Source organism: Gamsiella multidivaricata, assembly GCF_025024155.1.
Source record: "Gamsiella multidivaricata strain RSA 2152 chromosome Unknown BC939scaffold_27, whole genome shotgun sequence".
Taxonomy (NCBI): Eukaryota; Fungi; Mortierellomycota; class Mortierellomycetes; order Mortierellales; family Mortierellaceae; genus Gamsiella; species Gamsiella multidivaricata.
The window spans coordinates 289,288-301,203 of record NW_026251735.1 but is presented as its reverse complement, the minus strand read 5'-3'; the positions used below and the strand labels follow the sequence as shown (position 1 = coordinate 301,203).

The window sequence follows — 11,916 nt, the reverse complement described above, 5'->3', positions numbered from 1 at the left end:
TTTGCTTACTCCGACGATGATAACGTCAAGAGCTGACTACGGATGTGAGCACAGGGATCGATTTGCCTGTGTGCAAAAGGTCAATTTGAAAAGAGCCTGTTTTTTTTTACTGATGGGAATTAGGGAATGTATTTTGTATAGGATAAGCACGGGGTCAAAGGGACAAGGACTGGCCACAACAGCCCCTGCACAGACAGGTACATACACACACAAGCACGAAAGCACATGCTGAATGTCTATGGGGAGTGATCGATGAGAATGAAGACAGTGAAGTGTGATGAACGATGGGCAATGAAGGAGGGAGCAGACATTATGCCAACGGGGAATTCCTCCTTACGACCGCTCAAGCCTTGTCTTCCCCCTGAGCGTGTTGCCATGGGTGTCCCATGGAGTCATGGACATAGGATGTGCAATGGAGGTGTGCAATTGCATAAAAAGGACCAGGCAGCCAACAGCCTCCTCTCTCTCTTTACTCCTCAGCTCTTCTCCCTTTGAACTCCACTTCCTTCTCTCGTCCCTGACTATCTTCTGTTTCCATCCCCGATCCCAGCTGAAGTACATCTATCGAAAGTACTGAAAATGGGGCCTCGCACACCTGCCCCACCACGCCCACCGCGCCCACCACGCCTCCTCGTCCTCGCCCTAGTCCTCCTTGGCCTCACCGCGACCGCCGTCAACCAAGTCCATGCTGCAGCGACGCGACCCCAGGCATTCATCCACGCCGCTGCAGACAATACCCCAACCTCCGTTGCAACTTCCTCGCCGACGCCAGCGCCTGCATCCAGTGATGGTCAGGATACGTGCTCACATCTATTGGGGAGACAGGATTGTGGATTCCTCGGTATCACGAAGGACCAGTGCATCCAGCGACAGTGCTGCTGGTCTCCCTCCAGGGCACCCGTTCCCTGGTGCTTCCAGAAGAAGGTATGTGATTGGAATGAATGCCTTCCCTCGCATTCCTCGTAATACATAGGCGTTGGTGGCACCATTTTGAGCGATCAATTGAAGGAGGATCATTCTCTCTAAACGATCGTCCATTTTTTTTTTTTTTTTGCTTTCCTCGCGGGCAATCGACTGCTCTCACTATAGAATGAAGAATACTTCTGCACGACCGATATTGTCAGCCGACGCGATTGTGGTTACATGGGCATCAACGCTCAGGAATGGTAAAAGCTCGTTTTCTACACGATTTTTTTTTTTTTTTTTTTACCTAATCAATATATTCAGCAATCAGTTAACCCACAGCTCCCTCCCTTCCATTCTCTCTCTCCCCCTTCCCCTCTTATTCCCGTTTCCTCGATACGCTTTCAACAGCTACGACCGGGGATGCTGCTGGGACTCGACCGAGAATACCCTGAACGCCCCCTTCTGCTTCCTGAAACAACAACCCTGCAAAGGCTACACTGTCTCATCCGTCCAAGAATCTGACTCGGCCCTGTCGCTCTCCTTGTCCCTGAATGGCTCTCCCGCAGACTGTGCCCGATTTGGCCAAGACCTTCCGAACTTGAATGTCAAGGTTGCGTTTGAGACCGAGTCCCGGATCCGGATCAAGATTGTGGATGCGAACGCGACGCGATATGAAATCCCACGCGAGGCCCTGCCCCCGACGGAGGAGACCGTGAGGAAGGTTGAGAAACGTGGGTATGCTTTCGAGTACAAGGAGAATCCATTTACATTCCTGGTGAAGAGGGTTCAGGATGGGGAGGTTGTATTTGATTCGAACGTGGCTGGGGTGGACTCGTTGGTATTTGAGGATGAGTACCTAGAGATCTCGTCTGTGATTCCAAAGGAAGCGAATATCTATGGACTCGGGGAGGTCATGTCGTCGTTCAGGCGGGATCCCAAGGGTACAAGACAGACGCTTTGGGCAAGGGATGCTCCGACACCGAAGGACCAGAACTTGTATGGATCTCACCCGTTCTATATGGAGATGCGTAACGGATCCACACATGGGGTCTTCCTGAGGAATTCAAACGGAATGGATGTGTTTGTGACGCCGGGCAAGGTCACGTATAAGGTCATTGGAGGCGTTCTGGACTTCACAGTGTTTGTAGGCCCGACCCCTGCGGAGGTGATGGACCAGTATACAGAAGTCATTGGGCGACCGCATATGCCCCCAGCCTGGGCCATGGGATTCCATCAGTCAAGATACGGATATAAGAATGTCGAGGCGGTCGAACAGGTTGTTCAACAGTACCGACAAGAGAACCTTCCATTGGATGGGGTCTGGATCGATATCGATTACATGGATCAGTATCGGGATTTCACATTCGATGAGACGAGGTACCCACAAGCCAAGGTTCGTGCACTGGCGGAGAATTTGAAGGCGAGCAATCAGAGCATGATCCTGATTGTCGACCCCGGAATCCCGATTGCTCCGGGATATGAGCCCTATGATTCGGGGATGCAGGAGGATGTGTTTATCAAGACCTTGACGGGTAAACCGATCGAGGGACGTGTTTGGCCAGGACAGACATATTTTCCCGATTTCTTCAACACGAACGAGACCTGGCAGTATTGGCAGCGACAGTTGGGCAAGACCGAGGAAGCTCTGGGCGTAAATGTGTACCCCTGGATCGATATGAACGAACCGAGTAATTTCTGTAGTGGCCCCTGTAACAAGGACGCCCCCAATGCCCTCAAGCGGAAACGAGAGGATGCAGCACCTCAGCAGAGTCTGAAGTATGCGATCAATAACGCGGGACGACAGGCACCTCTGGACGAGAAGACGTTGGCAGAGAATGCGGTGCATAAGAATGGGCTGCGGTTGACGGATACTCATAATCTGTATGGACATATGGAGGCGGCCGCGACGCATCAGGCCCTGTTGAAGCTCCAGCCGGACAGGAGGCCCTTTATCTTGACGAGATCGTCCTTTGCCGGCACTGGTAAGCAGCACACCTTTTTTTTTTTTTTTTTTTTTTTTTGAATCATTGTAGCATGCGTGTGAATTATATGTAAGAACAAAGGTTACTGACTACACCGCACTTCTTTACAACACTTTTTGTCCGCAGGCGCCTATGCTGCCCACTGGACTGGTAAGCAACCTGCAAACTATTGTTTCCTTTATTCAGGAATAACACAGCTCGCTGTTCCATATGGCAATGCTAACGAACCTTCTTCTCTCATTTTTTCTCCCCCTATACCCACAACACCTTCGTAGGCGATAACTGGTCGGATTGGGACCACTTGAAGTACTCCATCTCTGGGATCCTATCCTTCGGACTCTTCGGAATCCCCTTTGTTGGAGCCGACATCTGCGGTTTCAACGGCAACACTACCGAAGAACTCTGTCTGCGCTGGCACCAACTCGGATCGCTCTATCCCTTCGCGAGAAACCACAACGATATCCATGCGACGGATCAGGAACCGTACATGTGGCCAAATTCGGTACTCCCGGCGACGAGACAGGCATTGGGGATGCGGTACTCGCTGTTGCCGTATTTTTATACGCTCCATCAGCGGTCTCATCGGACAGGACGACCTATCTGGCAGCCCCTGTGGTTCGAGTTCCCGAAAGATCCGGTCTCGTGGAAAGTCGAGGAGCAGTTCTTGTTGGGTGATAACGTGCTGGTTTCACCTGCATTGACGAAGGGACAGATTCAGGTCAAGGCGTTCTTCCCAGGCGATGGACAGTGGTTTGATTTTTCGACGCTTCAAGCTGTCATGGGCACTGGCGCAGGAGGGAAGGATGGGAGGTATGCGTATTTGAGTGCGAAGGCCGAAAGCGATCCGATCCCAATGTCGGTCCGTGGGGGCTCGGTTATCCCGATCCAGGCACCTGCACAGTCGACGGTTGCGGCGACGAGGATGCAGCCGGTTTCGTTAATCGTGGCCTTGGATGTTGCGGGTACTGCTGCCGGAGAAATGTATGTGGACGACGGAGCTTCGGTTCAGAATGAGTACAACGCCATGGTCTCATTCCAGATGGATCCCCAGGGACAGAAACTGATGAGCAAGGCGGTCCTACAGTGGCCTGGCGGAAACCAAGGAGGTGGAGATCTGAAGGGCATGGATCCGGCGCAGGTGGACGCGTTTAGGCGAGAGGTACAGCATTCGGATCGGATTGGGAAGATTGTAGTGGTGGGATTGAATTTTGCGGCGAAGCCTTCGCAGACGGACAGATCGAGCAGCAAGAACAAGGACAGAGACCAGAAACAGAGACACTGGGAACTGCGTGCGCAGGGAAAGCATGGGTTGCACAGGCGCGATGTTGTAGATCATGGAGTCAGTGGACGTGTGCATACGCGCGAAGGCTCTGGAGAGCGATGGACGAAGCAGGCTTCGTTCAAACGCCGGTCCTTGGCCTCTGCGTCAGCCTCCGAGCACCGCCAGACGACTGCACAGGTCCCTTTGTTGGAGGGCCGTAACTCGACAACGACGATGCCTGCTGCTATAAATGAGGCAAGGCTGACAGTGCTGGATATCAATGGAGCGAGGATTCCGTTCGGCGATGGACTGAATGGCGGGTTGAACGGTACGGAGGGCAAGGATCCAGCGACAGGGGTGAGCTGGAAGGTGGATCAGGCAGTTGGGTCGTTGACGGTTGAGGGATTGGGAATTGATTTGTTTTCGGAGTGGTATATTCAGTGGGGTCTGGCATAGACCATCGTATACAAAGGGCAATGTAATGTTTACGAGATGACCAAAATGAATAAAATAAATTTGTATTTTTCTGTCTATGTACAGGGGCAAAAAAAAGCGATATAAACGAGGAGGAGCTAGTTGTTGAAAGATGGGAAAGGACGATTGACGAAGCTATGCTAACCACTTGGAGTGGGAGAAGTGTGAATAAAAAAGACGAGATGACCAGGCTCGGGTTAAAGAAATGGACACAAAAGCGAAGACGAAGACAAAGCGGATGGGACTGAAGTGAATGAAGGAATAGACAAAGCAGCCGAGGGAAGTAATGCCGGAAAAAAACAAAAAAAAACAAAAAAAGATCTTGAACGTCGCGACCGACTCCGGCTTAGTCGTCCCCTGTGGGCGTCAAAAGACTTGTGCTACCATCATCATCTTCTCCAACCTCCTCCTGTCCCTGTTGGCCTTCGAGTCCCTGAATCGCGCCTGGATACAACGTCCCCTGATGTGCCGTCGTCGCTGATGCCTCTGGCAGCTGCATCTCCGTAACCACTCCTCCTCCTTGGGTGCCAGAACCAGATGCTTCGCCAATCTGTTCCTCCGCATGGCTTGCAGCACCCTGCAAGTAGATATTCGATTCGTCGGAACCACGGGGGGTAGCGGGTGTAGGTGTTGTGGGGGTTGAGGTTGTGGGCGTCAATGGAGTGTGTGCGCTGTGAATCTGTCTCCCCGAGGGCATGTGTCCTACTGAGGTTGAAATTGTGGGGTCATTGTGGGAGTAGTTCAGGAGACTAGCTGTCGAGATGCTGGTGCTGGGTCCGCTCCCGGTGGTAGATAAAGAAGTCAAGGTTGGCGGTAGTACCGAGGGTTGTGAGGTGTATAGACCTTGGTTATACCCGCCGCTAACGCCAGTAGTATTTGTACTTGTACCGAACGGACCCTGCTGCTGCTGCTGACGGTTGGAACCTGGAAGATGATGCTGTAGCGGTAACGGGATCTGTTGTATCTGTCCTTGCGCTACCTGTCCCACTTGCTGCCCCTGCTGTCCTTGCTGTCCTTGCTGCTGGGGTTGCGGCTGTTGCTGCTGTTGTTGATGAAGTTGTCCCTGCTGCATAAGAACCTGCTGCTGCACGATTTCGTGCTGCTGTTCGGGTGTATAATTCGAGGAGGCGAGGTGCATGTCTCCACCGACGGGTCCGACGCCACCCATCGCTTCAAAGAGGGCTTGGAGACGGTCGAGTTGAGAGATTTCATGGGAAGTTAGGAACCGACCCCCGGGACCTCGTGGACGGCGCATAGCATGTTTATGTCGGGATTCGTGTAAATATGGCTATATTCATAAGAAACCATTAGCAGCAGGAAAAAAAAAAAGAGATTAGGAAAGAGGATAGCAAGAAGGTGTGCATTCGCCTTGCCATCCTTTTTTCCCCCATCCTGTGCACATATTCATGCACTTCAAAGAGACTCACCTTGCGAATCTTGGCCATTCGGTTCATCTCCTCAAGCTTGGCTCTAGCTGCGCGCCGCTTCAAGATCCGATGATATTGCTTCGCATTCACATACAACGGCTCCTCCTCCTGTCCGTTTGCGGATTGTGTCGGAGGGAGTACCACATGGCGATGCGGTTCCTCTCCTGGGATCTGCTGGTATGCCGGTTGCTGCTGCTGTTGCTGCTGATGAACATGATGGAGTGTCTCAGGGTCGGGATGTGCGTGGAGGGGGAGCGTTGGAGGTGAGGAGCCTGAAGGGCTCTGGGGGTTCAGCAGTCCTGAGGTCTAAGAAACATAACGATGACGATGAAGTTGTTTTTATCAAAGAAGGTAAGTATTATTGGGATTGAAACAAGATATTCGTCAAGCTGACACATTTTTTTTTTGTTTGTTTTTGTATGAAATTATCCACTATACCATGGAGGGATAGGCTGTTTGTGGGTGAAATCCTTGGAAATGTGCTCCTCCGCCGCCACTGCTGGCTCCATCGTGCTACACAAACCGCAGCGGTGTTAGTTATCCGCTTCCTTGGTCCACCCTGCCGCAGTCTACTGTCATAAGGCTTTAAGGATCTCACTTACAGGTGGGAGATGGTACGGTGGTTGCTGGCTGGTGTAGATGAGCCCCCCTTGCTGGTAGGACTGGCCATGCTGTGGATGCTGGTGCTGCATGTGTGGGTAGAGGGAAGAAGGGCGGCAGTAGGGCGAGCAATGGAGGTGTGAGTGTAGGCGGCGTGGGTGTGTAGGTATGTTCTGGCGCGTGTACGTGCGTATGAAATGGAACCCAATCAGATCCGAGGGAATGGAGGGAAATGTGGAGGAGGAGGGGGGGGAAAGGAGAAGCGGGGAGGGGAGAGAGAAAGAAGGGAAGCAAGGAGAGTGGATGGGACGTGTAAAGACGGAGTGTGGGGGAGAAGGGATGCGATAGGACGGAGAGGGGAGAGCGAAAGAGAAAGGAAGAGGAAGAGAGAGAGAGAGAGAGAAGTGGCTGGTGGTTGGCTGATCTCTTCTCTCTTACTGCTCTGCGGGGCTGTGTTGCACCTTTAAAATGGTTTTGGCGGGAAAGGAAACAAAAGAGAAAGAAAAATTTATGCAGTGGACAGAAAAGTATAGACTCGAGGGCCAAAGTCATCATCATCAGCACCATCGTCATCGTCATGCACATATGCAAATGAACGAGTAGGTAATCACACAGCGATAGACAGAAAGTCGATGGGTGCAAATGCGCTGTCATTATGGCGCATTAATATCCATCCCTCGAATGGCGTCCGAAACAGACATATCACGCGGGGAATATATTGTTGTCTTGGACAATATCCGGGGTAGAAGATGTTGTGCAGCTATCCCTTAAACTGCGCTGCAGTCCGCTCCCTAAATGAACAACCTCAATATACATCTGCCCATATACCATCTCCAATTCATGCACCATGCAGGTACCGTCCGCAAAGTGCCCGCTTCCTGGATAGATACCGCCCCAGCCTCATTTCACTGGTTCAACTAATCTAAAGTAGACTAGAGGCAGCCTCCACCCATTCCCACGCTTCACCGCCCACGCACTTCATATATCGCCTCAGCCAACGCCTTCAATTATCACTCTTCATTCTTTTGAATTTGGCGGGAAGGAACAATAAAAAAATTGCAGCATGTGGTAAATGCATGTCTCGGACTGGCCCCTTATCCCACACTCGATTGCAGACACTCAGCAATGGCTATGGAGACGAAAAGGTCATCGAGTCTCATCTGATGCCGTAGTGCCACCAGATTCACCCTCTCATAGAAAGAGTTTTGTATTCGAGACTTTTTGCATGAAACAAAGAAAAATACTAGGAGTGTTTCATTCCTTCTCTATGAAGAAGAGAGTATAGAAACTCAACATGGAAAGAAGTGTCTCGACAAAGAGAGTGGATCGCGTGCCTCTTGAAAGAACTATATATCATCCTCCAGAACGATCAGAATGGACCAAATGCAGGGCCAACTCATTTGTTCAATGACAATCCTTATCTGCAGGACGCGACTCGACGGCGCACAAACACGAGGTAAGAGAAAAAAAAAAAGAAAAAAAAAAAGCAAAATTCAGAAACAATATCATGCCAATGCGTATACGTTCACCTCTCCGCTTTATGCTCGATAAATCTTTCAAGTGCCATGGAAATCATACATGCGTCATACAGAGTCCGCTGGCAGGGCCATGGGCTTTGGATTCATCTTGAAGGTATCTCCGGACCTCTCCTCTGCCAATAGCGTAGCACCAGGATCGATCGTAGAGCACATCATCATTGAAGGCAACATAAAGCTATACAACAAATAGCGCACGGCTATCCAGGAACCGTCTCATTAGACCCATACGATAAGACATAGGGTCATCACGATGACCATACGCACAGATTCTTGGTTTCAGGTCAGCAATTGAAGTGAAGTTCCGGCCAAAGTATTGCTCTGTACTCCAATGTTTCGGATGTAGCCTTCCTGAGAGCTTAAATCGATTTGGTGACAATTGCTAGTCGGCGGAGTGGGTATGCAATTGATGGTCTTGGCGGTGCTAATATGGCTGGAGTAGAGCTCATCTATTCACCCGAGCAAGTCCGGACTCGGGTCTTATTCCTTCAAAATGAATGCCTTGGTGTCCTATGAGGCGCATCTTCAGAAGTAGATGAAAAAAGGATCCGAGGTCAGCCTGATCATTTACGACTTCCATATCCCCTGCAAAGCCAATCACTGTGGTAACCACCTTGGTCACTCACACTGTGGGACAGCTCCACTCTCAACGCATTCGTGGGGAGTGATTTGAGGTATGTACTTTGATACTGGTAAATCAGTAAAGTAACACGGCTAAAAGTGGAATGAAGCCCGCGCGCACGCTGTCTAGGGCTTGACACCATCAAGTCCATAGGGTACAATGTGCAGTGCAGTGTGTAGGAGCACGTGAGGATGAAGATTAAGTTAAACTAGAAATGCGTTCAATTTTGGGCCTCCGTCACCTTTTCACTCCATCTTTTTTAATTCTCCTCCCCAGCCAAAAAAAAAAAATCAGCGAGAAGCAAGTGCAAAATCTCTTTTTTTCGAAAACCCCCTTGAACGCATTTCTGATTCAGCATTCTCCCCCAACTCAAATCTCGGCCCCTTAAAGGGTATCCAAACTGTCTCTTCGCATCGATGCGACACGCACTCTTGACACAATCCTTCGACGCTTTCTTTTTTTTTTTTTTTACAGACAAGTCTTTATCTGCAAAGAAAACAAAGCTTCCGATTGTGCCATCAAATCTGTTCCTCGCATACCGTACGCATGCACATGCACAGATTACACACACGCGGTATTGACCAGCCTCGGTCCTTCTAAACCGATTTCTTTCGGGGGTTTGTGTGACCTGGTGTTTGTTCTTCGTCCTCGCCTCTCTGTCTTTTCTTTCAGGGTACGACAGCTTTGCTAGTCTACATATCAGAAATCTATTGCGGAAAAATGCTGCTGTGCGTGTACAACTCTTTTTCTTATGCAAGAAGAATTTCACGGGTCATGACCATGCATATAAAAGTCGAGAGCAGGATCTCCATGGTCCAACCCTTCTTTTTTTTTTTTCTTTTCTCATGTCGTCTCGGTCTCTCCCAAACTGTCTTCTACAAGTCCCACAGCACTTCTATTTATATAAGACAGCCTCGATAGCCCCCCTACTACGTCTCAGGCCTCTCTGGTTTCTTTGTCATCTCTGTCATCTCCTGCCCCTGTCCTTCGGAAACCTCCTCTGCCTAGCCTATCCGTGGAACCTCTTCATCTCCTTGGCTATCTACTAGAGTCCTCTGACCTGATTTTCCTTTCATCACAAGGTCCTATTCCATGGTGCGATACGAGAAAAAAGAAGGCGAAATCAACATCGCGTGGGGCTACGACCAAGGAATGTCTGGGTATTTCTTGGCGGTCGTTGACAAGCGCCTGGCGTGGAGCAGCGAGGCAACCGAGACTGTCAATGGGATTTGTGAGAAAGTGAGCGCAGATGGCGGAGGGTCCTACCTTGACTTGAATACGTACAGCTTTGGTGGGTTCGGATTCCGTGTTTCGGAAGCAACCATCTTCGCCTTCATGAAACGCTATGGCATCGATCCTGCCCAAATCAAACGCGATGAATAAATGCGCGTCTTATTCATGCCTGTCTTTTCTTTTTTTACACGAGTATTTGGAGATATATATTATATTAGCACTTGGTTCGAGTATGGCAGGCTATAGTGCTATAGACCAATAAATCAACAAACTGCGATGGAGAAATGCCTCCATGCTTTTGTTTGGCTGACTCACTTCAAGACGCGTTATTATTCTTAAAGCAGCGAACGGAAATACACTCTCTTTAAACAGACATGTGCAGGTTCCAGTGCTCAAGGGTTGCCTGGGGTTGGGTCTATCTCTTTTGATCTCACTATCTTTTATAATGTGTGAATCAAAGTGCGGCTTTAAATTTCGTCCGACCCTTCGACAATGAGTAAGGTTACTATGATGTGCTACAAGGATGCCGTTCCAGTATTAGAATGGCATTGAAGTGCGATGAAAGGTCAAGACATCGGCATAGGCCGACGATAAGACTCATCGAGGAAGGTGATGGCTAAAACAGTCGCTATAGCATTCTTTCCGTGTTAGAGTCGAGCAAACTCCGACACACGTCGAATAATGCCTAAGCGTGGGTTATGGTGAGCTGAAAACGAATATGGGTTGCCTCAACGCGCTGGCATTTTATACTACATTTTAACTCGTACAATATTTTCGCCAGGACTATAAGAAACCCCTGTCCATTGGGTATCATTTGATCCCGTTAAGAAAAAAGGTGCCATGAACAATGAATGATGATGGAAAAAGGAGCATGGACAGTCCGGAGCCTGGACAGAAGCATAAGTGAAGATGTTTATCCCCTCAGGATGGCTGCATCCGCAAATATACCGAAGCCATGGTATTTATTGACAGCTATATGACTGACGGCCACTGCCCCTGATCCGTCCCATCACTCTACCGCCTTTGCCCTTGTTTCTTTTCCCATCAACCTTCATCATTGGTAAGGACCGCTGTCTTGTGTTCCATTAACTCGAACATAATGTCACTGTTAAGAACCTCCTTCCCTCCCTTGCCCTCAGCGAATCTAACATCGATTGACGGACGGCGGTCCAGCTGGGAGCATCGTAGTGTGCGGTCCAAGCGACGCTTCCAGTTTCTCAAGCTGTTTCCAGTGTTGCAGGATCCACTCGACCCGCTGGGGTCCCTCCTTGCTCGAAAGAAAAAAATATTTCGTTCATGGATGCCATGTGAGCGAATACCGCGGCTGCTTTAGTGTTTCCGACTGCCTCTTTTCCTGCGCTGCAGAGATCTCAATCCAACCCAAGGTGCTGCAAATCGAGAGATGTCTGAGTTTACTTCAACTCTGTCAAACGCTGATACACTTGATAGCGGACTTTCCAGCACGGGTTACCGATCCCAAATCCCTCTTGCTCGATACGGATGCCAACAGTGGATTCGCGCAAGTTCCTGCACACCCATAGCTACGTGACAATCTCCTGATAATTCAAGGTCTCGGCGAGAAGCTTGGAGAATCAACGGTCGGAATCCTGTTTAGATCTTTCCAGGGGAAGCAAGATCAGGTTGGGATAATATGTCTTCTAGGAGAGTTGCGCGTCTCGACCGAGACAACGAGCATGCGCATCTCTAGACGCCCCAATCACAGGAAGGTTGGGCCGTCCTATATTGTTGGAATCCACGATCTCCTCCGAGTTGGTTGCATGGGGAGGCCCTGAATACAATCCTAACTGAGGTTCATGTCCAATAACGCCATTTAGTTTCCGGGAGCTCTAATTTCAGGTACGAACTTAGGGCCTTC

At 49.9% G+C, this 11,916-nt stretch overlaps 2 protein-coding genes across 2 annotated transcripts; one reads left to right on the top strand and one right to left on the bottom strand.

The window, feature by feature from the left end:
• The first annotated feature begins 479 nt into the window (after nucleotides 1–479).
• Nucleotides 480–4,665, top strand: BC939DRAFT_410363 (glycosyl hydrolases family 31-domain-containing protein). The gene is made up of 5 exons (XM_051552916.1): nucleotides 480–924; nucleotides 1,090–1,166; nucleotides 1,315–2,888; nucleotides 3,015–3,038; nucleotides 3,164–4,665. Exons 1-5 carry the CDS (start codon nucleotides 580–582, stop codon nucleotides 4,603–4,605), a joined length of 3,462 nt encoding a protein of 1,153 aa, XP_051412976.1. The 5' UTR covers nucleotides 480–579; the 3' UTR covers nucleotides 4,606–4,665.
• A 1,147-nt stretch (nucleotides 4,666–5,812) lies between these two features.
• Nucleotides 5,813–6,167, bottom strand: BC939DRAFT_380477 (CCAAT-binding transcription factor (CBF-B/NF-YA) subunit B-domain-containing protein; the record flags this gene model as incomplete). Its single annotated transcript, XM_051551738.1, has 2 exons — nucleotides 5,813–5,911; nucleotides 6,051–6,167. Coding segments are annotated over 2 exons (216 nt in total), but the record flags the coding sequence as incomplete, so codon positions are not given.
• Between the last annotated feature and the right edge of the window lie 5,749 nt (nucleotides 6,168–11,916).

Excerpts from the sequence above, each read along its gene's own strand:
- BC939DRAFT_410363 (XM_051552916.1), top strand. The coding sequence starts at position 580 with ATGGGGCCTCGCACACCTGCCCCACCACGCCCACCGCGCCCACCACGC. Across the intron at positions 925-1,089 it reads CCTGGTGCTTCCAGAAGAAG|AATGAAGAATACTTCTGCAC; the intron begins GTATGTGATTGG and ends CTCTCACTATAG. Across the intron at positions 1,167-1,314 it reads GGCATCAACGCTCAGGAATG|CTACGACCGGGGATGCTGCT; the intron begins GTAAAAGCTCGT and ends CGCTTTCAACAG.